At 47.8% G+C, this 25,961-nt stretch overlaps 1 protein-coding gene across 1 annotated transcript in view; it reads left to right on the top strand.

Annotated features, from left to right (window-relative positions):
* CD81 (CD81 molecule) overlaps positions 1-24,172 on the top strand; it is a 31,377-nt gene extending 7,205 nt beyond the window's left edge. The window contains exons 2-8 of the mRNA XM_057372151.1: positions 2,852-2,966; positions 14,484-14,581; positions 17,341-17,415; positions 20,088-20,195; positions 20,783-20,878; positions 21,150-21,239; positions 21,919-24,172. Of these exons, the coding sequence (XP_057228134.1) occupies positions 2,852-2,966; positions 14,484-14,581; positions 17,341-17,415; positions 20,088-20,195; positions 20,783-20,878; positions 21,150-21,239; positions 21,919-21,981 (645 nt within the window). The 3' untranslated portion in view covers positions 21,982-24,172. The remainder of the gene's footprint in view (positions 1-2,851; positions 2,967-14,483; positions 14,582-17,340; positions 17,416-20,087; positions 20,196-20,782; positions 20,879-21,149; positions 21,240-21,918) is intronic.
* Positions 24,173-25,961: the final 1,789 nt, after the last annotated feature.

Genomic DNA, 25,961 nt, shown 5'->3' with positions numbered 1-25,961 from the left:
TGATGAGTGATGGTCTCAGCCTCTGCAGCATTGCTGTCTGACAAGCTGAGAACACAGAGATCAGTGGAATAACCTTCATGAGATTACAGATATCTACAGTAGAAAATAAGAGTGATATGTATGAGGATGGGCAGCCTAGAGATAAGCATGATGTTGCCATCAGTGGATGGAGCTCTTTGGGCTCTCAGGTTGGCAAACAGCAGTTGCAGGATGGAAGAGGAAGAAAATATCAAGCTTTTATCTGGAACAAGTTGTTTTATTAAAAATGAGATTATCCCAAGTAAGGTACAGCAGAAGGCAGAGTTACTGTGGCAAGCTGACAATGTTTTCTCCCTCTTGTTTTCTTTGCTTTGGGAAGAAAGAGCCTTAATTCCATTTCRGGCTTCTTGGTGGTGGGAGGATGTATGGTTTTCATGGAAAAAGTTACTCATCATAGCCTAAACCCTGTTTTCATTAGTAAGTGAATGTCATTTTCTCTTAAGAAATCCAGCTGCTCTTGGATTAAAGCTTCCATTCAGAGGTCCTCCACGCTCTGCTAAAAATGCAAATGGAGTCAGGCGGTGAGGGAGGGATATGTGATGTTCCCAGGCCGCATTTAGGATGAAACTGGGAACATCTGGAGTTGGTTCAGCTGCCTGTCTTAGGCAGACCTCGCTGTTGGGGTGGGTTTGATGCATTAGAAGAGGTTCCATCCCTCTAGCTGATGTTCCCAAATGATTAAAAAATATTTCGAGGATACCTTGCTGCCTGCTTTTGGTTCTGCGAGGCACTTAAAGGCAGATTTGTCTGGAAAGGAGCTGCTGGTGTCTCCCCAACCTTGCCATGGGTGGCAGGAATTGCTGGGATGGGCACTGCTGAGCGTGGAGGGCAGCATGTCAGGGCAGAGCAATGTGTCCTTGCAGGGAGAAAACCAAAACAAAAAGGGCTGCAWCGTATTTTCTTTACCTCTTCTAGCCAGCACAGAAATACAAACCTTCCTCAGGACCTCTTCTGTCCTAGCAGTTACAAAGAGAGCTTTACTTGGAGTGKCATGGATTAATTTGGGGGCATATTCTTTCATCTGAGAGTAAAAACACAAACTTTGTTATACCCTCTGACAATGAACGAGCCATGCCAGGCTGGATTTGGGTAACTTTCTGCAAAGCCACAGTCTGCCTTWTTTGGAGCTGGGCTTGAGCACAGACCAGCTTTCCTGACTTTTCTCCATAGCCAGTGTTTGGAGAACCTCAGGCTGGCCCCAGTGCAGGAGGGATGAGGGACTGTGCCAGCAGGGAAGTTGTACTGGTTGCTGTGGGAGAGCTGTTAAAAGTTGATTACTTTGGTGGCAAACTGGGTAAGGGCAAAGATTCCCTCCCTCTCCAGGAGCTAGTGGGGGTTTTCTCCCTCTGGTAGTGGCAAAGCCCTGAGAGCAGCTTGCCCTGTGAGTTTCGAACAAATGGTGTGGGTTTGCCCCAGCTTTGATGGCATTCCTGGAAAAATCTTGTGACTGGGACTCAGAGAAATGAGCAAGGAGGAAGCCACCGATAGCCTCTTGTTGCAGTCCTGTGTTCACTGTTGTGCTTGTACAACTGGAGACTGCACTTTTCTGGAAAAAAACCACTGCTTTTTAATTTTATTTTTTTTTAATGTTACCTTCATGGAGCCTGTAGCTACCCGATTCAAAMCCTTTTAGAAAAATGCATGTTTCCACTTCTGTAGTCTTTGATAGTCATCTTCCCCWATTTAAGATGAATGGCTTCAAGGATTTAGGACACTCAAAATYAATTTGGCATCGAATGGGTGCTTCTAGCATTTCACAGCAGTGATACTGAATTCTTAAGGGTTTGTTTTTTTTTCCAGATGTTTATATTTTTCCCTTCTCTCTTATGCTTTTAAACAGAAGGGGGATGTCACAGAGGASACAGCAAGTCCTGCTGGAAATGCTCTAGATTGAGTTCCTCTTGGTGACACCTTCCCTGCTGTAGTGCCACATATCTGCTCCCATTTTCCGCTGCCGTTCCCAGCCCCTGCCTGAAAGAGAAAACAGCGAGGAAGTCAGTCATAAARCTTCCAATTGTTTGTACATAAATATCCCAGTGGCTGAGTCGATGCACAGAACATCTCCTCCCACGTTTGGAGTGTTTTTGTCCTTGTCCTGGCGTCAGTCCTGCGTGTCGGTGTGCGAACGTGGCTGTGGGCGTGCTGCTCTTCTGCTGTTGGGCAGCGTGGGAAAGGCAGCAGTCTCAGCCTGGAGGTCTCCAAAATGAGGTGGTGGTGCCTTGGCCTGARCCCAGGCCTTGCTCCACTTCAATCCCTGTGTTAGGACATGAAGGAAAGCCCTGTGTGCCAGAGGAGCACCAGGTCTGTTTGACTGGAAGCCTGACCATGGATGGGAAGTAGTGTGCATTCAAGACTTGTGGGGAACAGTTCTGCCACTTTGTGCCTTAYGGAGAAACGAAATGGGGTGATAAGAGCCCACTGGGAAAAGTGAGTAACTGGGGCTGATCCTAACTTGTGTTGAAAAGCTCTCCTGAAAGCCTTTGTGGCACATCTTCTGCTTGGGTAAGATGGAGCCTTCCATTTAATGGCATAATAAAATAGCTGTTGGAAAAGAAATCACCTGTAAGAACTGGAAAGGACTTTGCASATCCCCAGAATGAGGGGTTTTCTCATAAAGCAGAGAAGATCATATGGTTCATGATCTGTAGGGCACAAAGCGCATTGCAGGGTGGGATGATGGTTAGAAAAGATGTTCTTGTACATTTGTGGGAAGATGAAAAGCAAGTCTTCTGCTCYTGGCTGAAAACTGCCAATCTGGGTCCGATGTGGCTGGAACAGTGAGTAACCCTTGCTTCCCTCTGTTTTCTCCCAGCTGGCCGGAGGCATCATCCTGGGAGTGGCCCTGTGGCTTCGCCATGACTCGCAGACTACGAATATYCTGTACCTGCAGCTGGGGGACAAGCAGGCCCCCAACACCTTCTACGTCGGTGAGTAGGTGTGGGGCTGCTGCTATTGCTGCTTGGGTGTTGTACCCCAGGGTGGGCTGCAGAGTATCCAAAAGCAGGGCAGAAAGCTCCAGGTGAGCAACAAGGAGATCACAATAAAAATACCTCCCTGTGCCCTTGTACTCTCCAAAGTATCCCCTGCTGTGCCAGCCAAAGCCTTCGAGAAATGTTGGCTCTGTGAATGCAGAGACAAAACCATGTCAGCTAAAAATGCAAAAAAGGACGTGTTGCAGTGTAGCGGATTTTCTCCAGAGCACGTTTGGGAAGAGGGGGGACTTCTTGGAAGCATGTCTTATTTCCTATCCAAAGGGATGTGAAAGTAGCCGACAGAGTGCCTGGCAGTAGAAAGTGAAGCTTGGTGATCGTGTGACTCATGTTCTCCAGGAGGGGCAGGTGGAGCCTCTGTGCACTATGGTTAAGCTTAGCGTGATTTTTGTTAATTTGACAGCATGTTGGCTTGCTGGAAGCTGAAACCCCCTGTTTTTCCCCTGCTCTCMAATGATCCCTCACAGACAAGGGGGAGCAGCTTGCAGAAGGGGCTGGCTGCCAGGCAAGAGCTGGCTTGGAGCACAAGCTGGGAACATGGTCTGATCCGATGTCCTGTTCTCACCTGTAGCTAAAATTACTTTTTGGAAAGGGTTTCTTTTGAATTTCCCTGCTTGCCTGTGAAACAGCATGCCTGAGCCTTCTCCCTGGCTGTCACGAATATGCTCCTGGTGTAAATGGCTGTGAGGTTTTCTCTCTTGCTGTCTCTCCCCTCTTGCCTCACACCCTGAGCCCTATTTGCAGCATTTCTCCTTTGTAGATCTAATTTCTAAAAAGAGAAAAGGGAGCTTATAAGAAATTAAACTCTCTCCAGGAACCGGTTCAAACCTCTTCTTCTTTTGGGGGCCTAACARCTGATATCTCCCTAGTTAACACTTCGAACTGGGAAGTGAGGCAGAGTCCTTCCCTCCTACCTGTTGAACATCTTTCACTCTTCCACCCCTTTTTGTTTTGTCTTTGTCCTTGGCCTTTGCTGTTCAGAAGGTGATGGGGAAGCACTGTGGGTCCCACCACAGCACTGACTTTTCRACACCCGTGAAGAGCTCGTGATTTGAGATTGGCTGTCTTTTTAAAGTTATATTCAGCAACAGATTGGCCTGGATTCCTTCTGGCAGCTGTAATTTCCATGCAGTAATAACAGCAGAGCATTTCTTTCAGTTGCTGCCTCTCCCAGCCAGACCTCTGGAGTCTGAAGGCTGGGATTTCTTTTTGCTTCCCTGCCATCCCTGCCCCCCCGCATTTTTCCTCTCTCATACAACTGATAGTCCCTCCTTTTTCTCCTCTAGCATGCAATATACACATGCACACAATGTTCCTGCTTTTGGGAATGGAAACCTCTCTGGGCTTGGCTTCTAGAATTCTGTTGTTTTTGTTCCTTTGCAAACCACTTTTTGGTGTCTGGCACGGGGCATTGGTCCTGGGATTTGTCAGGAGGCTTTTAAAGGCCAGCCAGGCTTTGCTGCGGCGCTGCAGGATGGGGAAAGCAATAAACACTGTCGAAGGAGGAAAACTTCCATCATAGGGTGTGTACTGAGTGAGAAGGGGAAGTAGGAAAGCGGGGATTTGGAGTCTCCTGCTTTCTTTCTGTGTCCTTTCCCCTGCCCCAAAGATGGAGCTGTTTCTTAAAGGTTATTTTTCCAGATGTCTGTGTGTTATGGGAGAGGAAAAACAATGAATATTGGTGTATGGGATTTGAAGGCAATGGGGAATGGGAGAAAGAAGCTGTGGGGAACAGGGAAGTTGTAGGGTACCAGGCATGATGCTTCAGGCTGCAGCAGGAGGAGAGGAGCAGTCCTTGCCCTCAGCTTCCAGACCAGAACCATCAGAACAGCTGCCCCTGCAGCCCCCAGAGCACAGGCAGCTGTTCCCCTGCTTGCCTTTCCAGCCACAGGGAAGGGGCTCCTGTGGGCTGGGGTTTCTCACAATCATGCCCCTCCTCCCCAGCACTTTGGCACTGCATCCAGTGAGTTGTCTGGTGGGCTGGCTCAGGAGGTTATCAAACAGGTCCTTGTTCATGGGCTTTTCCTGAGTACGGCGTGCAAACCATCTGATCCCCTCACCACTTGGTGCACTCTTGGCTTTTGACACTTCCATTTTGGCTGTGGATCCAGTGCTCCAGCAAATGCTTTAACTGCTTCAGTGCTCTAAAGACCAGGCAGTACCAGGGGTAGGGATAGCTGGAACACCTTAGTTCCATGCTTTCATAACTATAAAGGAAAATACTTGTTCTTCATCTGAGCTTGGCTTATGGTCTGATGTGTACTTATTTGCTTTATTTGAAGTTCAGAAACCAAGGTCCTTCTTGTCCTTGGATAACACTGTGTCTGGAATGCTTTGTCTGGAGGTTGGGAAGGTGTTGGTCACAAGGCTGAAAACATCCTTCAGGATAGCTAGAGGCATTGATAAGTTGCTAACAACTGGTTAACCGCTTCCCAGATATTTACTTATCCTACTCATAAAGTACCATTGAGAAAAACCCAAACAACAAACCCAAACAATTCAGTGTGTTATGAGAGCCCGTAGAAGAAGGCTGAGCTCGTCTGTCTCTGCAGACACCAGTACAACCTGGAACAGTTCTGATCACTCCACAATAAGTTAGTGCTGTGGTGTCACTGGTTTTAAGATCCCCTGGGGATCTTGAAGAGGCAAGTGACACTGGACTTACTGCTTTTGCCCTTTCTTGATGGGATGACAGGGGAAGGAAAATGTCAGGTTCACCATCCTTCAAAGATTTGGTTATGTGATGCCTGGACATGGCTGCTGTGGGTGAAATGCTTTGAGGAGGGAAGGGACAAAAGCCTCAGCTCTTGTTTGCCTTAAATTCACACCCCAGGATTTGACACTTCCCCCTTGCTGGGCTGCCCATGTGCTGGGAGCATCCCTGGGTGCTCGTCCTTGCTGCTGCCCTTCCTATGCTTTCCCTCAAGCTGCCTGGTGAGGAATGGAGCACAGCAGCCGGATGGTCTTGGCTTCAACCTCTCCTGCCAGATCCAAAATAGGAAATCTGCCTCCAGCTGCTCCCAGCAAGTGACAGGGCAACACGACCTGTGGCTCTAATTAGCTTGGCCATGGGAGYGGGGCCAGCCACGCTGACAAGTACAAAAGTATCCTGAGCTGGGGTGCAGCTTTCCATTAGTTTTGAGCTTTTGGCACGAGGAAGGGGCTCGCTTTGCTCCTGTCTAGGTTTTTTGTGTTTTATTAGTAAATCCTCTGCTGGGCAGTGTCTCCGCCCTGGAGCATGGTGGCACAGGGGAGAGATGTGAGGTTTCAGACAGGCATATAGCTGTGGGGTAAATTTGACCATCGAGGCTGCTCCCATCACTTTCCCTGCCATCCTTCTGGGTGTCACTGCCCCAACAGAAAGGCAAAAGGTTTTTTTTTTTGCTCTCTAAAGAGGTGGATCAGGCTGTCTTCACCATCTTCCTCAGAGCAAATACAGTCCAGGATAATGATTTCTGCCCTGGAAACAGGTTCAAGCTGCTTTTCACACAAAATGTCTAGAATAAATGGACCAGAAGGCACACGAAGGCTTTGAAGTCTTTCTTACAAATAAGTACATACTGAGTTGAACCGCAGCTGCTCACAAGCTTTCACGGATGTCTTCAGGATTTTGGAAGTCCTGTCATGAGGTTTGCTCAGGGGAATCTGACCCTTGCAGAGAGCAGGGAGTGGCAATGGATAGGGAAGGAATGGGGACTTTGAGCTTTCTCCAGGTTTGCCCATTGTCCTAACAGCTCGGGAGGATGCTTCGGCCATTCTTGCCCTGGGTCCCAGATGTGACCAGCAGTGCAGAGCATCCCAGCCCATGACCCAGACAGACTTGCATTGGCTAAGTGGTCGTGGAGGAGCTATCCCTTCCATCCCTTACAGCAGCTTAATTARCCTTCTCAGGACTGCCTTGGATAAAAAGGAGTGATCTCTGAGGTTTGGGGGAGGTTTTCATTTCAGAGGGGTCTGTGCAGACTCCAGTGTGTTGCAAAGGCTCTAGAGGTCAGCAGTGCTGCAGTGACTGTGGAGCCACCATGAGCAGTGAGAAGGTCTTGGTTTCTGTTCATGCTCCCAATCCTTGTCCCCATCCTCTGGAAGGGTGAGGCATCTTCTAGAGATGGTGCCGACTTTCAAACATCATGGAGTTAGACTCAACAGCAAATCTTTTGCTACACTTGTGRAAGGGCTAGTGAAGAGCCTGAGGATCCCGGTTTGTAGATTCTCTAATAAGAATCAGTAAAAAACCACCTTCAGTTTTGGCATGAGGTGCTGCAGGGATCCCTGGGGATGCACACAGCTGGTTCAGGTATGGGTTGTTCCCTCACCCATTTGTGCTCTACTTTGTCAAGGTTCCTTGTGTCAGATTTGCCAGCAGACACATGAGCTATGGCCAGGCTTGCGTGCTTGGCAGTGGAAACCAAGGTTTGCATTTGACCTTGAACCACACYGAGCAAAATGGATTATTTAAAAAATAATACATTCAAAATAGAAGTACATGCATTTTTCTCTCTGGGAAATAAACTTACAGTTAAGGATAATTTAATTATTTAGTCCCTTAAAGGAAAAAAGAACAAAAGCTGAGATTTACTTGTTCTAGATTTTCMTCTAACCACTGTCAGATCAGCTCTTTCAATAATACTGGAATCCCTTTTAAAGTAGTAGTTTTAAGGCAAAACACTTTTTTAGTACTTTCCTTTCTGGCTTGCACATTGTATGTGACAGTACAGGGTTGGTGGGTTTTTTGTRTTCTTATCACAGAGTTCAATTTCCGTTAAAAAGCAACATGTTATTTCATTGCATTTCCATTTAATTTCCATTTAATTGCAATTCATTCTACCTTCGTTGTGACCAACCCCTGTGGTTCACTTCCCCTGCAGGCTAAAACTGGTTATGATTTTAAAAATAGATTGGTACTGTTGGGTTATTTTGGGTTCAKATCTGTCCAGCTACAACTAATGCAGTTGTTCTTTTCGTTTGTCCCCTTCCCTTGGCTTTGCTGCCCTGGACCTTTGCCACAGGTGGGTTCTTGCTCTTCAGAGTTGTTTAAACCTGTAGGTTTGACAGTTTTCCTTAGGAAACCTGCACTGTGTAYAAAGCATGCAGAGCCTACAAGGAATCCTCCAGTAGGATTTGTGCTCTGTTAGTGGGTGATACCCCAGGGCACACAGAGATGCCCAGAAGTGCTGTAGGCTGGGGCCAGAGGATGAGCCAGCATATTCCATCCAACCTGGGTTTCCTGTGCTGTGACACCATTGTCCATCCCAGTTCTGGAGATGTGCCACAGACATCCTCCCAGGTTTTGCAGGTATGCAAACTTTACAAAACTTGAGTCTCCTTTCAGTGTTTCCTGGGTAGGCAGAGGAAAAGAAACCAGACTGGATTTGGGTACGTGTGTGTGCACATGAAGGYGTTCTTTGGGGCTTTCCCTGCCACCCCTTTGTTTTTCTGACAGCAGGGTGCCCGTGGCTTCTTCTTGCCTTGTTCTAGCAGATGAGGGCAGCTTGTACAGGCTTTCATCTCTCCGTGAGAGCTCTCCATGCTTTGTGACCCTGTTGCTCCATCTGGAAGTCATTAGCAGCTACAGAGCAGCAATGTTTTCCTTGGGAAAGGGGGTGGAGGGGAACGGAGGGGCTTCCCGCTTGTCGTCTTCCAGCAAACCCTCTCTTTTTCCACCCCCCCCCCCGCCTCTTTCAAGAAAGCACTGCCAGCTCTGCTGGGCCAATTCCACCAGGCAACTGGACAAAAATGTCTGGGAGACCCTCCTTTGCTGGCTCACACAGCCATCTTTTTCCTGTCTCAGCCCTGGCCTAGAGGGACTTTCCACTCCGTGCTCCCAAGTTGCAAGGAAGAACCTCATGGTCATTGCTTCAGCTCCAGGGAGGCTGTTCTTCCACCATGGGTGGTGTGGGTTGGGAGGGAGTCTCCCTGCCATTGTCTGATGGTCCCACCCTTCCCTGCAGCAGCAGTGGTGATGATCCCAGTGGTGTTCAGCATCTCCAGGCCAGGAGCAATGGCAGGGTGGCACTGAAGCCTCCCTCCTTTTCCTGGAGGCTTGCAAAACTCTCAGATGTGCAGAGTCTCCCCATGGGAGCCTGTTTGGAGAATAAACATCTCTATTTGCTCTCAGCCCCTTTTTAAAGCCCATGAGGAGGGCAGGCACAGCTTGGAGAGCTGCCTGGCCTTCCCAGGAAGCATGGTGTCATGCTGGGGGGGGGATTTATTATTTGATTTCTTTTTGTCTTTTGGAGAGATTGCCATGGTGACCTGGGGGAAGTGACTGGCTTCCATTAGCCTAATGAGTTAAAGATGCTGGGAGAGTATTGAAATGAGGGGATAAGTAGGGTGCTGTCCAGGAATGCCCATGGCTGGAGCTGCACAGTTATCTCTGATGGGGATGGTGGGGCACGGGAGGAGAGCTGGCCAGGCTGACCTGCTCCCTGCTTGTTTTAGAGGGACGCTCCTGTGCTTGTTCTTCCTTTTATTTGTTTTTTCATCATGTCCTTTTTTTAAGACTGTTTATTTCTTCTTGTTTTCTTTACTTCTCAGCAGGGACAGGACATGGGTTTTGCAACCCTGCAGGCACCAGCTATGCTGCTTTAATGCCAAAGCAAGTACTGACACTGAATACTGTCTTTTCCTCTCCCTTCCCTGCTCCTAGAGCTGAGGAGCCTGCTTCTTACCTGCAAGCAAAGGGCCATCCATGGAAGCATCATCTGCTTGAGCTGGGAGCTAAGCTGATCTCGACTTTTTTTTTTTTTTTTTTCCCTTTCCTACTAGCACCAAACCCAGAGAAGCACTCAGTATCAGCTCCCTGGCTCTGATGTTGGGGGGCTCTCCTAAAGCTTTAGGAGAACCCTGCAGCCCAAAGCAGCACAAGCCCTGGTTGTATTGGGGAAAAGAGGATGGTGTTTGGTCTGCTGCTGCTGCTATTTTTGATTGTCATGTCCTGATGCTCTTGAGCAGAGAGATGATATCATGGTTCCTGTGCTCCTGCTTTGAATTCAGATGAGGAGGTGAAGCTGGGAGTGGTTGGATTCTTTCCTAAAGCTTTCTGTTCTAAGGCTCCATCTCAAAAGAAKGTGGAGGACTCCAGGCAGTATTGACACCACTCCTCTGACTTCCCCAGCTCCAAGATACGCAGGTCCTGAGGCTCACAGCTTACTTTGGTGGATGGATTGGTTATGTGTGGCAGTTGTAGCAATCTTTCTTGCCTTATCAGAGAATCGTACCGCAGAGTTAGAAATCACACTGTAGTGTTGCTTAAGGTTGTGAAGTGCMTTGGCACCATGAAGATCCATACATGATTTGCTTCCTATACCTGTTGCTGCAGCTCCAGCTGTTGCCAGTACWGCTGTGCGAGAGGGCACATGGCTGTAGGCACTGCAGATTGCTGTTTATACCTCTCTCATTTTGCTTTTTGTTTACAGCAAATAGTCCTTCTTGTAGTAAAACACCCGAGAAAGCTGCAGTAAAAATGAGCTGGGAAGTGGCATGTGAAAGGCAGATGGAGCCTTGCTCATGCCAAATTGTGCCAGTTTGGGTGGAGCCCTGAAGGAGCAAATACCATTTTAGTCAAGAGTTCTTCACCCARGAGAGGAKTTTGGGGGTTAACCAGCCTCTGATRAAGAGGGAGAGSCTTGTGAGGAGTCTCCTCTGACTTTAAGAAGGATAATATGCCATTCAGGATGGGGATGACAGGTGCCTTGCTCACAGACACGGAGCCCAAAACCACACCAGGCGTCATCATCCCTGTGTGCCAGGAATGAAGGCTAAGATGTGTCAGGCTGCTTTCTGGGAAAAGGGCTTGGCCGTTCCTGTCTGCACCGTGATTGCAGTGAAACAGTCCCCCAGCTGCCTGGCTCCCAGTCTGGAAGTAGAGCCCCATTCCCACCACCAGCCCCATTCCTTGAGGGGAAGGATGGGTGTGGGAAAACAAACACCATTCAAAGCCTGTGGTTGGGCACTCGGATTGCCTGCCTTTGCTTTCTCAGCCTTCAGCATGGCATTTCTGTGGAGAAACACCACTGGCATTCCTCATACAAGATGCTATTGTTGCAGTAAATATTTTGTGCTTGTTTTTAAATAAACTCSGGAGCAGAGTCTTGCTCTGCTGCCTCCCAGGAGAGGCTGTCGTGCTCTGGCCCTYGGTAACAAAAGGCGACTCCATAATGGCTGCTTGTTTGTGCCTGGGAATGAAGCTGGCCTTTATTCCAAAAAYCTTCCAGGGTTTTTTTGTGGTTTGCTGAGATCAGGCCAGTCATCGCTGCCCTCTCCCCCGTCTGGCTGTGCATTCCTGCTGCTCCCTGTGCACCGGTCGCATCCGCTGTGCTCCGGTCAGGAAGCCACACGTGGTGCACATCTTCTTCCCTCCCCTCCTTTCCCTCTTGCTGTTTCCTCACTTGACAATGGTGCTGGCTCTGATGAGGAGCTGGTGAAGTGAGGGCAGGATGAGAAGTGGGAAGCCAGGGACCTCGCTTGACAGTCCAAGGTCTGCACAGCCTGCCTGGGGTGGGAGTTCAGCAGGTCAGGATGGGTTTTATTCTTTTGAAGCTGCCAAAAAWCCCAGCAAGAAGCAAGTACAAAGGTCACTGCAAAACTTCTCTGAAACAGCAAATGTCAGTGTTTCCTCTGAGTCTCTTCTATCAGTTGAGGTTCTCATTTCCTAGTTTTCAGAGCAGAGCTTTCCTAGCCACTACTGAGTCCTATGTTTTCCCGATGGTCTTGATACTAGAAAAAACATTTTTTACAGAGAGAGCAGCCATTCATTGGAAAAACCTCCCCAGGGACATGATAGGGCCTGTTACTGGAGGTTTTTGAGATATAATTGGGCAGGGTTCTGGATAGTCTCACCTGGGTTCTCATCATTCTCACAAAAGGTTTGACCAGGTGATGATTTGAGGTCCCTTCAACCTGGGCTAGTCTGTGACTCTGTGATTCCCTGGCAATATTTGTTCAGCCCAGAAGGTACCTTCAGTGTTTATTTTGAAAAAAACTGAGAATAAAATCTATCCATGATGACCTGGTCATTGGGATCCCAGCATCATGCTGCTTGGTCTCCAGATGTGACTGCAAAGCTGCATTTGCTTGTTGCCCATCTGCCAGGGTGGTTAGCACAAATAGTGACTTCTCAGATGTGGAAATGACTTGTGCCTGCTCAGCTTTGTCTTCTGGTACAAGCCGGAGTGGCAAGAGCTGGTTCTTGGGCATTAGCAGCTTCTGGTGATAGTGAGCAGWGCATTTTTTGGGACACCGCTGCTGMTATGTAGTTCCTGTGAGACAGCAGTTATGCAGCGTCTGACAGTCTCCATCAGTCTCTCCGGGGCTTGGCAGGTGTCCAGCAGACAGCCTTCATTGTGCAGGATTTATTCATGCCTTCCCACCGCCTCCAAGCCCTTTGGGGCCCCTCACACAGCTCAGCCCACTGCGTGCCACACTGTGTCCCTGCCCAGCTGCCACAGCTGCTCTACCTCATGTCATCCCCAGCCATTTGGACAAAACCACCTCCTTCCACTTCAGGCAGACCCGCAAACCTTTACCTGCTGGCCGTCCTTTCTAAGAAACCCACCTGGGARGTTTCTTTTGCTCATTTTTCCATTCTTTTCACAACTTCACCTAAGGAAGTGTCTCATCCCCCCTTGGGTAGCTTCAAGGAGCACAGCTGCCTGTTGGGTTTTCGTGGCCCCTGGGTGCTGCTGAGCTTCCTTCAGAACACATCAGGAGGTGCAGCTCGCGCCTCCGGCCCTTTGCTGACAGTGTTGCTGCGAGGATGTCGGTGTGTCCGGCTGCAGCTCCCATCAGGTTTTGTGAAGAGGGGTTTCCTGCGGGGTCAGCGTGCTCCATTGTGGCACTTCCCTTGCAGCTGGCTTCCTCCCTCCTGCAGTGCCTAAAAATAGAGAGCACSGTGCCGCTGAGAAACACCGGCGAGTCCCATTGCCGGCGCTGCTGGGGCAGCGTTTCCGTCACTGCCTGCACCAAGGCAGCCCTTGCACCGGCGCTTGTGCTTTTGGGATGCTGGTGGGTTTTGTTTTAAAGGGCAAAGAAGCAGGAGCCACCCTTTCCCAAGTCTGAGGCATCTGTAAGGGACTTTTAAACAAGTGCAGATCATTATCGTGTGTCTGGTGTTTTAGAGGAGGGTTTCTTTGACTTGGCTCTGTCTCAGTGTATGGCCTTTAGACTTTGCACTTGAATTATCAGAAGATTGTTTAAAAGTTACAGATAAGAAAAACCTTAAGCATCAAGAGCATGTACAAACAGTTTTATTCTTGAGCTCTGTTTATATGTTAGGGCTGTTCCTAAAGGAGAGGTGACAGTCTGATTAATAACTATAAAACATTTTCACTCATAGCAKAAGAAAACATTTCATTGAAGGGATGTGTCTCCCAACCACTCTAGTAAAATTCACTGTGTTGCTGTTACCTCTGGGATTCTCCATGTTCTTTTATCCTTATCATGACTTTTTTTTTCCCCCTCAATCTCCATTAAATAGTGACTGTAGTCTTACCTGATTTGTAATTATTTGGTTATTTTTTCCATCTCTCAAATTGCTTTTGAATGGGAAGTAAGATCTACTTAGAGAGTAGTAGAACCACAATACTTGAGAATACTAGTTAACCAAAAATGTTCTAAGTGTAAGGGATACACCAGGAGAAAGCTATGTCAAATTTAACGGAGTTGGTATGTTTGGCTGAGTAATCACTATGGCTTCTCCAGTCTCGTGGTTGGTGAGACYATGGTGATTACTCAGGGCAGCAGACTTGAGCCTTGAGCTAAGCTCTTGTTTCCTGAATGAATAAACTTTTATTCCTCTGTTTTCTGAACCACTCCCAATGCCTCATTTCAAGCTTTGAACTAGTTATGGCGCAAGTTGTCTGTGCAARTTCAATAAGTTAAAGTAAAAAATGCTGTCTTTACAGTGGAAGAACCTTTAACAAAAAAAGCATCCTATTTTATTAAGTGAGATGCTTAAGCAGTACTTTCCCMTTGGTTTTGTAGTTCATCTGCCTTTAAAATGTTAGCCAGACAAATATTTGTATGATGTTTAATATAAATAAACCATGTGCTTTACTGTTTATTTTACAAGATATGCYAACTAATCATTTTCATCTCTGCTTAAATATTTAAAACAGCATGCCAGGGGAACTCCCTGCTACAGCTCTGAGGATGCTGTAGAGCCCTTGTYTTGCCTCCTAGATCCTCTGTCTAGTGCTTCTCTCAGCATTTCCTCTGATTTCAGAGGTGATGGAGTTATTAAAGTTTCGGTGTTGGTAGCTTCAAACACTTGGAGACCCAACTCATCTAGGCTGTGTTCTGTTATATCTGCTGCCATCTCTACTCACACCTCCTCAGCCTTAATTCTGCACATCCATAATTATCTGCCCCCACAGCCAGAATGTCCTGGGGATGCATGCTGGACGCTGCTGGACCAAGCTCTGCAGTAACATGTCTGCCTCTCACTCTCCCTTACAGGAATCTACATCCTGATCGCAGTTGGAGCTGTCATGATGTTCGTGGGATTCCTGGGATGCTACGGAGCTATTCAGGAGTCTCAGTGTCTTCTGGGAACGGTAAGAGACACAAAGCTTTGCAAGTCACTTGGAACCCTGTTTTCCCTGCTGGATGGCACGTGGCTGTGCTTCCCTTGCTGGGGTCTTTCCCAACAGGCAGGGTGGGAGGATATGTGAGCACGTAGGTGGGAACTGGGTGACTTCTGCCATGAGCAAGGCAGCGCTGTGTGCCTSAGGGGCCACAAGAGGCACAAGGGGTGAGATCAGCAGGATTTTTAGARACTCCTTCTCTATTATATGTGAACCCCCACCTTGCATTTTCCCCCCACCATGGTCTGTCTGTCTTACCAAACACCCACTAAACCTTCTTTCTTACCTGGTGTCTCCTACAGCTTCTCCTCTCACTGTCTTTTAAGGCTGCCTGTAGCAATTCTAGTTCTTCTAAGGAATCATCTACTATTTTTATCTGTTTGGWCAAGGAAACAGCAAAGACTTTCCATAATTTCTTAGTGAGAACATCTAGGTACATCCTGGAAAATTCATTACTGAAGTGCTACAGGCGTCCTTGATGTGAGGCAGCAGCTCAGGATTCCTGGCACAGGGTGAGCTTAATTGGATGAACTGTAGCCACACCAAAAGCCTTTTACCTTGGGGGCAAGCGAGACCCATTTATTTAAAGCAAGTTCTCACATGTGGTTCAGCTTTAAACTTGATGCCTGAAAAATAAAAAAATTGGAATGACTTTCCAGCACTTGGCTTCATTGGACTGGAGGATTTTTTGGTGGCAGTGTAGCAACTCGTGGGTGTGGGCTCAGCGTGGACAGAGGGAAACAGAGCTGCTTTCCCTCACTTTTGCAGATGATCTCAGATTGCTGCTGATTCCCAGTCATAAGGGGATGCTTCTCCCCAGAGTTGATAAAGAGTTTCTGAATGTCTGTGGATGGGAGCACCAGCAGGAATCTCCTGGCTGCTGGGAATAGGAGGAGCCTGCCCACAAATCTGRCAGGGGTTGTTGCAGCACAGTCTGGCAGCTTTGGATTTTTGTTTTGTTAATGCAAGTGATTACAGACCCCGAAGTACTCCTCGCTCCCTCTTGAAGTTAGAAGGAGGATTAGAAGGGCAGATGGTACAAGATACCTGAGGTCCGACAGGGAAACCGGCTGCTTTGGCTGAAATTAGCATCTCTRGCTGCCGTGTACTGCCTGTGTTTGCTCACACCTTGGCTTGCCAAGAAAAGCCTGGAGACGCCCCATGAGGATGCTTTCTGCTGGCCAAGGCTCCCACTGTGTTCCAAGGACATTTCCAGGCAGTGTCCTCAGGGTATTTCAGGGAAGCAGCCACGTTCCCCTTTCCAGCACCAGCTGAGGGAGTGATTTGGGGCTTACTGCAAAGGGGACAAGTACGAGGAAGCTCCATGCTATCAAAATCCTGTGCCAAAGGTGGCATGGAAACTGAACAGCAAGACCTGAGGAAGACAGAAGGGAGCCTCTTGGCACTCCCATGGGCTCTGCTCCCTGGAGATGGGCTGGGACACAACCAGCGGCCTGGCCAGGAACACCACTATGTTCCCATAGCACTGAGCTGCATCTCTTGGTGTTCTGCAGCCAACTTACAGAAGAACTGAGTCTGCAGCAAGTTGTACCTCCAAATCTGGGATAAACAAACCATCCTTCACTGCAGGATGACTGCTGCAAGAGTGAGCCCTAGTGCTTAAGCAGACTTACAGTGGCATTGCACCCACAATTTAGGGTGATGTGAGTCCTTGGCGGGKATGTGGAAACCCATCCTCCAAAAATGTTCCTACAAAATCAGGGATAGGTAGATGTTTASATAGGAGTTGATTGTTCAGGARCTGGACAAGGATGTTGGAAGTACTTTCCTGCTGTCAGGTTAGGTTTTGTTTCYATTTTGCTGATAACCCTTTGCTTTYGCATGTGAGAGCCAGGTCATGAAACTCCTGTTTCCTCTGTCGGAGAAAATGTCCTGAACAGAGACTGCTCAGGAGTCAGGGGCTGTTTTCCCACCCTATACTGTAATTTTGACTTTCCTTGACAGCATTYACCTCTTTTGCTTCTTGACTCTCATGGTAACTCCCACTTTGGGGCTTTTTCTCTTTTCCCATCACTGAGTGATGTCACAGAGGTGATGTTGGCTGCATATGGAGCATTCCTCTCTGTGGCTTCTCATGTGACCCTGATGTATGAGTTTACCCATTCCCAGTCTAACAGACCAACTATCACATGTTCTTGAGATCTAAACAAAAAGATGGAGGAGTCTTGGGGAGGTTGGCAGGGAGGACTGCTGGAATTGCACAAACAGGGTGGGACTGTGGGAAAACATCAGTGTTAGTATTTATGCAAAAAGCTGCAGTAGCCTTGCAGGGCTGTGGATGCCAGAGAGCTGGCCATAAATCACACCCTGACACCACCAGCTCCTCAGCAGCTGAAATGTACTTTTAACTCTGTACTAGCAATTCCTGTCCTCAGAGCATTTGTGGCAGAGCAGAAACCTTCTCTGGATGGTCCTGTAGGTGTGGGAAGAGGAGCAATGTGCACAGGGCACCTTYATCCCTGCCAGTTCCTTTGTGGGAAAGGCTTTGCAATTCCTGCTCAACCGTCCTAATGGGAAGTCTGGGCATGGGGTGGCATGTGGTGAGTCAAGGAAAATGTGTTTGGGCTAAGTGCACATGTGAGAGATAAAGTGGTTTGAAGGCAGATGACACCTTGCTCTGATCTGTCAGTACAAGTACTGCTCCACACCTCTCCCTACCTAATTGCTGCAGATACGTTAAAGAACCCTCTCTCAATTTGTCTTTGCAGTTCTTCACTTGCCTGGTGATCCTGTTTGCCTGCGAAGTTGCGGCTGGAATTTGGGGTTTTGTCAACAAAGATCAAGTAAGATGACTCTGCAACTTGTGTGTGTGGGACTGGGAGGCTGGGCAGAGCCGCAGCAGGTCCCAGCAGGAGCTGTTTTGTTCACAAACTGCTCCCAGACTGAGTAACAGGGCCTTGGATTAGCGGTGGGACTTGGGCAGGCCACCTCACTCCTCTTGGCCGGGCTGGTGAACTTTAAATGTGGGCACCTGACGATAGCAGCTGCCCCTTAGGGCATGCAGTACAACGTCTCAAATAAAAATAGCCTGTCTCACTTGGGTCTCCTCCGTGCTGCCAYACTGTCAGTCACAGAGGGAGTTGATTCATGCATGAAGTTGTGAAGGAAAGCCATCTGCACGTCCTCAGTGCCAGGGAACAAAGAGCRAGCCCAGCCATGTAGTGCCAAAGGGAGGGAATACCGTACAGGGAGAGCCTGCATKAACAGGATTGCTTGGTGCTTCCTGCTCTTCTCCAGTGTCATATAACCTGCTTCAGGCCATTTGTCAGCCAGCACTGGGCTTGCTGAGATCCATATGCTGTGCACACATGAGGGGTACAAGTCCTGTGTCTRTCCCTGCTAGGGACTGCTCAGATAAGGTTTCGTGGCTGGAGGGGCTGAGTTAAAGGATAGAACTGAAAATGGCAGCTTTTCACCTTCTGTTTCTGCTGCCCTTCCCTTCATTATGGTCACACGTGCTCACCCACACAGGCAGTTTGGTGTCAAAGTGCAGAACTGCCCGTGTATGGAGCCATGGCTGTGCTGCAGCAAGCAGCGGGCTGGGTGTCAATCTCTGGCATCAGGGRTTTGGAGGAGAGAAGAGGACTGTTTGTGCTCAAAGCCAAGGTTAGGCTCTCTGGCAGAGTAGGAAATGTGTTTGCTTTACTAAGAGATGTAAGCCAGCTGTGTAAGTAGGTGCTGGCCTGCTCAACTTTCACAGCCATGCGGGCCATGGCTYACAGGCTCGGCCTGAATGGGAACACCCTTGTAGTCATTCAGCAGGAGGGAGCATGACTTCACTGGAATAAACTCTTCTGTGGCTAAACATATTATAATGCAGGCAGGGTACTGTTTCCTAGCAACTTTGGTGAACTAATTAACCTTTGCAGAGGGGCTGTGCCTCCTGCAGATGTTAGTTTGTGAATCCTGAAGAGTCCAAGATGKGCAACTGCAACCGACAGACAACAAAAAAAAGTGAAGTATGCGTAAGGAGGGACCCCATGGTTGTTGTGTCCCATCCTGGGAAGAAAGCGCTTGGCCACCAGAGCATAAAGCTGAGAAATTTAGGATTTCCTGAAACAGGAGTGATGACCTCAGCCCTAAAATTAATTTTGCAGTTTAAAATGAAGGATGACAATCTGTTGGTATCAGCTGGTTTTGCAGCCTTGATAATGAAGGGGTTGTCTTGAAGTCCCTGCTCAAAAGGCAGACTTGCTTCTCCCTGCCCTGGTTGGGAGCAGCASAGGCTGGGAGGGAAGCACTGAATGATCCCAGCCACTGAGAGCTGCTTTCAGCAGGGACACTTTACCACAAAGCTGGAGGCCGTCTCTCCCTTAGCCTGCCTTCTTGGAGATGCTTTATATTTAGAATGGGGAGGCAATAAATAAGGTTTTTACTTTTTTTTTTGTGTGTATATGTACCAGAATAAAATGGTTTGATTGGAGAATATRTCCTCCAAAGCAAACTTTTTTGAGCAGTGATGAAGGAATTCTGGGATAATTGATTGAAATCGTGCATCTTCTTTGCTGCAGTTTCTTTTTTTCGTATGCTAATCCAGCCTGTGCTGCCATGAGCAGATGTTCTAGAAAGCATTTTCCCTCTCTTGCTTTTATGTTTTTCATTTGCTTCTCTTGCATGTCCTCCTTTCATCTCTCACAAATTATTGAAGGGTGTTAGAGAAGTCACAAGGCCCATTTCCCTGAAAAGTAGGAGTTTTTTGCACTGTGGAGCAGAGCCCCATGGGTGGCTCTAGTCCACCAGCCAGGTGGCACTGCTACAGTATGGATAAAGTGTCTCATATAATCACTTACAGGACAGTGATGCCCAGCTCCAGGTGGGGACCTAGGGAGTTTTACACCCATCTAAATGCACCTARGCTCCCTGACCTGAGTGAACTGCCTCACAAGGCTTTAATGTTTCCAATCTCTCCTAAATTCCTGCTATCCCCTCCGAGCCATTCAGTAAGCTGAGGTGCCTGTACCTACAGACAGCCTTGCTTGCTCACCCCACTTCCTTCCAAAATTTCCAGCGTGTCCTGCCCCTGCAGCCTCAGTGGGAAATGTGTTGCCTGCCTGCTTTGTCCATGGGTAGTTTGAAACAAGCCATTTCTGCATTCCTGAGCCCAGCAGCACATCCATGTAGGCTGAAGGCTATTTCAAATCTTGTAGCTCGCCCTCCAGGCCTTGGCTGTCTTTTTCTGCTACAGAGTGCCCTTGGCGCCCTTGGATAATGATGGTTGGAATCTGCTGGCTGGTGGATGAGGTTCTTCATATTTGCTACATCTGGAGGGGCTTGAACCCTATGAAAGACAGGGCTTTTTTCCTGTGYCTGTGCAAACAAATGGGGTTCAAATCTATTTAAAAACTGCTCATCTTACTGCAAGTGCCATTAGAGGGAACCTGGCYTTCAGGCACATCTGCTGGGTGGGTTTCCTCCTGCTCTGGATGAAAGAGAGTTTTTCCTGTCTCTTTCTTAGATAGCCAAAGACGTGAAGCAGTTCTATGATCAAGCGCTTCAACAAGCACTCATGGGAGAATCGGATGCAAACAACGCCAAAGCTGTAGTGAAGACCTTTCATGAAACGGTAAGATGGTGGTGGTAGTGCTGGAGAATTAGTGATGGAGGTCAGGAAAATGGATGGGAAAAGCAGAGTCTAAAGCAGGTGATGCTACGTGCAGGTCTTAGCCTGTCATGTTTGCTGTTCTTACATGTCAAGAATTAGAGCTGGCTCTCTTCAATATTCTTTCCATCACATGGTGCTGGGAAGTCTGGACCAAACACTGATTAAGTTGCTTTTTGTTTATCTCAGCATCCCCAATTTAAATAAAGTTCAATGGAAGAAGAATGTAGCTCTGAGGAGTTAATCCTGATACTTGGTCCATTCAGCAGGAAACAAAATCTCTGGAGAGAACCCACTGAATCCCTGGGTTCACTCTCTTCCACGATGCCCATGCCCAGTCTGTCTGGGTCTATTGTTGGAAGTAGCGGCATTCTGCGGAAAGAAAAAAGTTAGTTTGGTGACTTACTCCSCACCCTTGTTTCCCCCTCCAAGACACCTCCTCAATCTTGAGTGGCTTCAAGAATGTGTAGTGGTAGGGAGAGCATTGCATAGGTGTTTGCTGTCTGCTAATGCTGGCTTTCCATTGTTTCTTCTTTCCTTTCTCCCTGTAGCTGAACTGCTGTGGTTCTGATATTGTAACAGCGACTTTCACTCCTGTGTGGAGGGATGACCTCTGCCGAAAGGACTCCCTGAAAAGCTTTTTTGAGGTAGGCACAACTGCTGCAGGAAACCTCAGCTGCCAAGGAAATTTGGGGATTTATTGGGAAATAGATAAAGAGTAGAGATTTCATTTATTTGGGGATGGTGTAGAAGGATGTTGAAGATTCCCATTTGGTTCTCCTTTGCTGTTCCTGCTTGAGGGGACTGGGAGGTGCAGAGGGGCAAAATCTGGTTGGAAGTCCTGGAGCCAGGACAGGATGGTGCCAGGGACAGGTGAGGGGAAAGCAGTCTGCTAACTGGTGTGCTTCTCTGCTTCAGAACACTAATTGCCACAAAAAAATCGATGAGCTCTTCTCCGGGAAGCTCTACYTGATCGGTATCGCTGCCGTCGTGGTTGCTGTGATCATGGTAAGTGTGACAGCCTGGTGGGACAGGGAGACACCACCTCAGGGCACCCTGGCYGTCTTCCAGCGGGGCTGGATCTGTSCCTCTCCTCTGGATGCTCCTGCAACTCAGCCTGTAGCATGAGTCCTGTGTATCCCAGAGCTCYGGAACATGGCGAGACTAAGAGCTTCATCATTCCTTCGGGAAGTTGGAATGTTAGGGGAGGCACCTGGCAAGCTCAGTATAGCAGGAGCACCTGCAAGCACATCCAGCAGGGCAGAGCACCACTGAAACCTCCTTGCTGCCTCCAAAACCATTCATTCCACAGGCTGCCGTGTCGCTGGGGTCTGCACTGGGAAGGGATTTGCTTGCTTTGCTATGTTGAGTTTGCTCCTTAGTGAGGGGCGGATGGTGCGGGCTGGTAACACAACATCTGTGCAAAGCCTGGGCTGTGGTGCTGGAGRGATCCTGAGGCTGTGTAGCCAAAAAGCTTGTCAGGTACTACCACTGCTGCCAGTGAGAGACAGGAGAACAGCCTCACCTCAAATTAGCCAGCTCCATATGAAAACAGTAGCAAAGATTTAGCATCCCTGCCCTTACCTCTGGCCCAAGGGTGTTAATGTGGAGTGGGGAACCTTGGGATGGGGGGAGCTCCTGTATCGTGCTGGTTGTTGCCTCAGTGGTGSCCTGTGTCTCGTGACAGATCTTCGAGATGATCCTGAGCATGGTGCTGTGCTGTGGCATAAGGAACAGCTCCGTCTACTGAGCCGTGAGAGCCGGGCAGGGGAAGYGGGGAGTAGGGCGGACGGCGCTAGAGGGGACCCCAAGTGCCACCAAGTGACCAGGAGACATTTCAACAACAGACAAAGAAAACTATGTATATAAATGCTTCCAATATTACCATACAGTACTTACACCATTTTTATTTTGAAGTACTTTTTTTTTTTTTTTAATAAATAAAACTTTCCCGTATCTTTGTGGCTGAGTTAGTTACACATCAGTTTTGTGTGATGGGAAAGCTGCTGTAGCAGGAGATCAAGTCCTTCCTCCCCCTTCCCCACCCTCAGTAACTCAGAAGTAACGTTGGTGGAAGATGTATGGAGGACAAGGCTGCAGCCTGGTCTCAGAAAACTTTGCCTTGGTTTTACCAACTTTTTTAATTGGATGCTGAAGCAGAGTTTAGCATTTTTGTTAATTTGTACTCATCTTTTCCAACCATCACCCCAGCTCCCRGTGTTTCCAAGCTGTCTGTAGGGAAGCCTGGCTGACTGCCCAAAGCCTGGGAGAGAGTAGGGGATACATCGCACCCAGGCAATGGAGACTGTCCCAGGAGAAAGAGGCATTGTTCTTCTCCAGCCTSTTTCCATCTGTAGGTCAGTCCTTAACAGAAGTCATGCTGAAACTTTTTTACTCTCTAAAGAGTAAAAATGTTTTTTGGTTTTGTGTTTGATTGTTTGTTTTCTTGGGGGTATAGCTTTATAAATTGGCTCATTTCCATTGATTCATTACGTTGAAAGGTCAGTGGCTGCGGGTGAATTTTAGTGCCAGTTTTTCAAATATAACAAACTGAAAAATACTTTTTTTAATGTCCTTCAATGTTTCATTATAGACATATTTCAAGGAGAGTCTAGTTCTATACCAAGTTTCCACTGTTAAGCTAATGCTCATATAGAAATTATATTGGAAAAAGAAGAAAACATAAAAAAAAAGGTCCTTGACTTTAGAAATCCTGTTTTTATGTACTGCAGGATGACGCTTGGGTGTTCCCAACCATATGCATACATGCTTAAAATTTTGTCTTTGCATCACTCTCTTGTTCAGTGAAATTATCCTTAATTATAGCATATTGTCACACACTATAATATTGCTGAGAAATTGTCATAATTGGATAGTGAAAAAAAAAAAGTTTATTTTTAAGATCTTCCAGTTATATTAACRGCAGATCAGCTTAGAAAATCAAGGTAATTTAGCATGTTAGATCGCACCAGTTCAAACACATTCTTGTGATCTGGTAACTTTGGTTATCACTTTGATACTTTTATATGCCACTCTGTTACCATGTAGATAGAGGGGGAGAGTGACCCAGGAGCTATGTAATAAAATCAGAGTGTCACTAAAAAGATGATCTATATGTATAGTTCTATAGATATATATTTTTAAGCAAAGCCTTTTCCTTAGCCGTACAGGCACTTGAGATAGAAATTATAATATCTCTCAGYTCTTTGCCACCTTGAAGCAGGTAAGGGGAGGAGTTTAAATTAGTGATCACTATCCCCAATTCAGGAGTATTTCTGTTTCWTAAAGTATTTCAGTCTCCCCCTTTGTCACAACAAAGTGCTTCAGATCTGATAGGGAGGGAGATGTGTGATGAGCAATCATTTTAAATCAGTATCTTGTCCACTGCATGTGGCTATCATGGCTGTTGCCACTACAGGATGAAACATTCCTGCACTGGGGCAAACTGATCCATTCAGAAGTTTTTCTTCCCTTCTACTCCCCCCTTTCCTCTTCCTGCCTTTTAGTATATAGGGCCTTTAAAAAGTATATAGGTAAATATATATAAATATATATATATATCAAGTTGTGCTGGGTAATGAGGAGGAAGTGCTTCAACAGATCTTCATATTGAGGGGTTGGACAAGAAACGATTCAGCCTTAGAAATAGCCTTAAAGCAACACTGCCCTGAATGTCCATGTTGTGCACATGAAGAATGAGACGAGGTTTTTGCAGTAGGTAACCCCTTCCCCTGCTCCCCAGCGTAGCTCCTTCCGGTCATCTACTCTGTTATGTGGCCATATGTATATGCATCATCCAAGCATGTGTGTTTACTACATCTATGTGCATCAGGATTGTCAGCATACAGAATGGATGTGTAACTTGCCACCTTTTTTGTTGACTGTTGGTAAATGTGTATAAATATGCCATTAAACATTTCAGTTCTGTTTTCTTTTCCTTATACTGTATTTTTGATATTGTTCAGTATTCAGTTGATGCTGTGTATGTAGCTGGAGCTCTGTTTGAAGACAGACTGGGTCTCAGTGCAGGTCAGGTGTGTCTTCAGACACTGTACTTCAAGAGTTGTCCCAGGCAGGAGCAATTGGAAGGAAGTGGTACTTGGAGAGGGAGTTTGAGAGCTGTGAGAGGAGGAAGAGCAGTAAGTTGCTCAGACTGTGTCCCACAGGGGCTGCAATTCACCCTCTGGCTCATTTCAGAGGCTCATTTGGCTTGCCATTGTGGAGAGCTCCAGAGGCAGTTTCCTGCTGCTGTGGCTCCTCAAGGAGGGGAACAGCTAGAGAAGAGCCATGGGAGCAGGGGCAGAAGGATGTTTGCAGAGAGAGGACAAGGCTTTTTTTTTTTTTGAGTTATCAGCTGAGTCCCCACACTCCATGGAATGGTCATCAGCTGGAGGGSTCAGCCCTGGGAGAACAGAGACAGAGAGGAACCATCACGCTTAAGAACAATGAAGCAGTTGAGAAACTGCCCTTCAAAAAACGACCCAGTTGGGTCTCCTGTGAAGCTGGACCTGAGTTAACAACAAGAAGAAAGGGACCTTTGAAGGGCTGAGAGGAAACACCCTATTGCAAGCCCTCAGGATCCAAAAGCCACAGGGCTCTTCTGCCAGTTGGTCAGTSCCAAAGCTGGCTGAGGTGAAGGGGGCAAACCCACTCGGGACCTCTGCTCTGCCCCAGTGCCTCTCCTGCACACCTGCACCTTTGTGTGTGCAGCATGGCACCCTGTACTGCTCCTCTCCACACCCCTTTAGGAAGAAAAGGATGAAATTGCAGGCTGTAAATAGAAACCCCTCCCTCTCCATGGAAGCATCCCTCCTGGAGCTAGTRGCAGCTGAGAAAATGTCTGTGAGCTGAGGTGGGGACGAGGAGTGTCAACTGTCCAGGTCTGAGTTCAAAGACCGCAAGAAAAGGTCAAACAGAGCCGCTGACAGCTTAACTGAATGCTTGGGATTTTTTTCATACTGTGGAGCATGCCACAAAGCAGTGTGTTTAACTTCTTTCTGCCTTTTTTTTTTAAAGAAATGAAACAAAAATCAATTTAATAAACATTTCTCATAGTGTGCATAGTGTGATGAACTGCTGCAATTTTACAACCAGTTAACCTTAACACCAGGATGCTTTGTGAATCAGGCTTCAACAGCATGGGTTTTTACAGCCTCTGGGAGGGGGCCTGCAGGCAGGCTGAGTGTGCATCCAGAATGGTGCTGAGGGAAGGCAAAAAGGTTGCATGCCAGTAGTGGTGGCTGCTGCAGTTGTGCCCCCCTCAAGGGAAGGGGCGCACAACTTTGGGGAGCTAATGTGGATTGCAAAAAAWACTGTGCTGAAATTCAGCAGAGGGGAGGCTGTGGTGGCAGTACTGCACACATTCGAGGGGCTCCTCCTAAAGTGACCAAAAACATCTCAAAATGCTCTGTGCTGCCATCTGGATGGGGACTGGGCTGGTCTGCTTTTTGTGGATGGTCTGATAATGTCACCGTGGCTGCCCCTGCCTGCCCCTCTGCACCATCAGGGGAAAGCCTGGCTGGGAGCAAGGTGGGAGGCCGAGTGCTGTGATCCCTCAGTTGCCTGCCTTCCTGTGTCCTGTCGTGGACTTYGTGCTGTGTTTGAAGCAGCAATGTCCTGCGGCGGCTGCCAGCCATCGCCCGTGCTGGCASAGAAAGGGAGGGGATGTGGGTGAGGGACAGCAAGGAGGGAGCACAACCTTGAGCTGCTGCAAGGAAAGGCAAGCCCTGC

The sequence above is a fragment of the Malurus melanocephalus genome, unplaced genomic scaffold (assembly GCF_030028575.1).
Source record: "Malurus melanocephalus ecotype Western Australia unplaced genomic scaffold, MMel_1.1 scaffold_165, whole genome shotgun sequence".
NCBI classification, from domain to species: domain Eukaryota; kingdom Metazoa; phylum Chordata; class Aves; order Passeriformes; family Maluridae; genus Malurus; species Malurus melanocephalus.
This window is presented reverse-complemented; position numbering and strand designations above follow the sequence as displayed.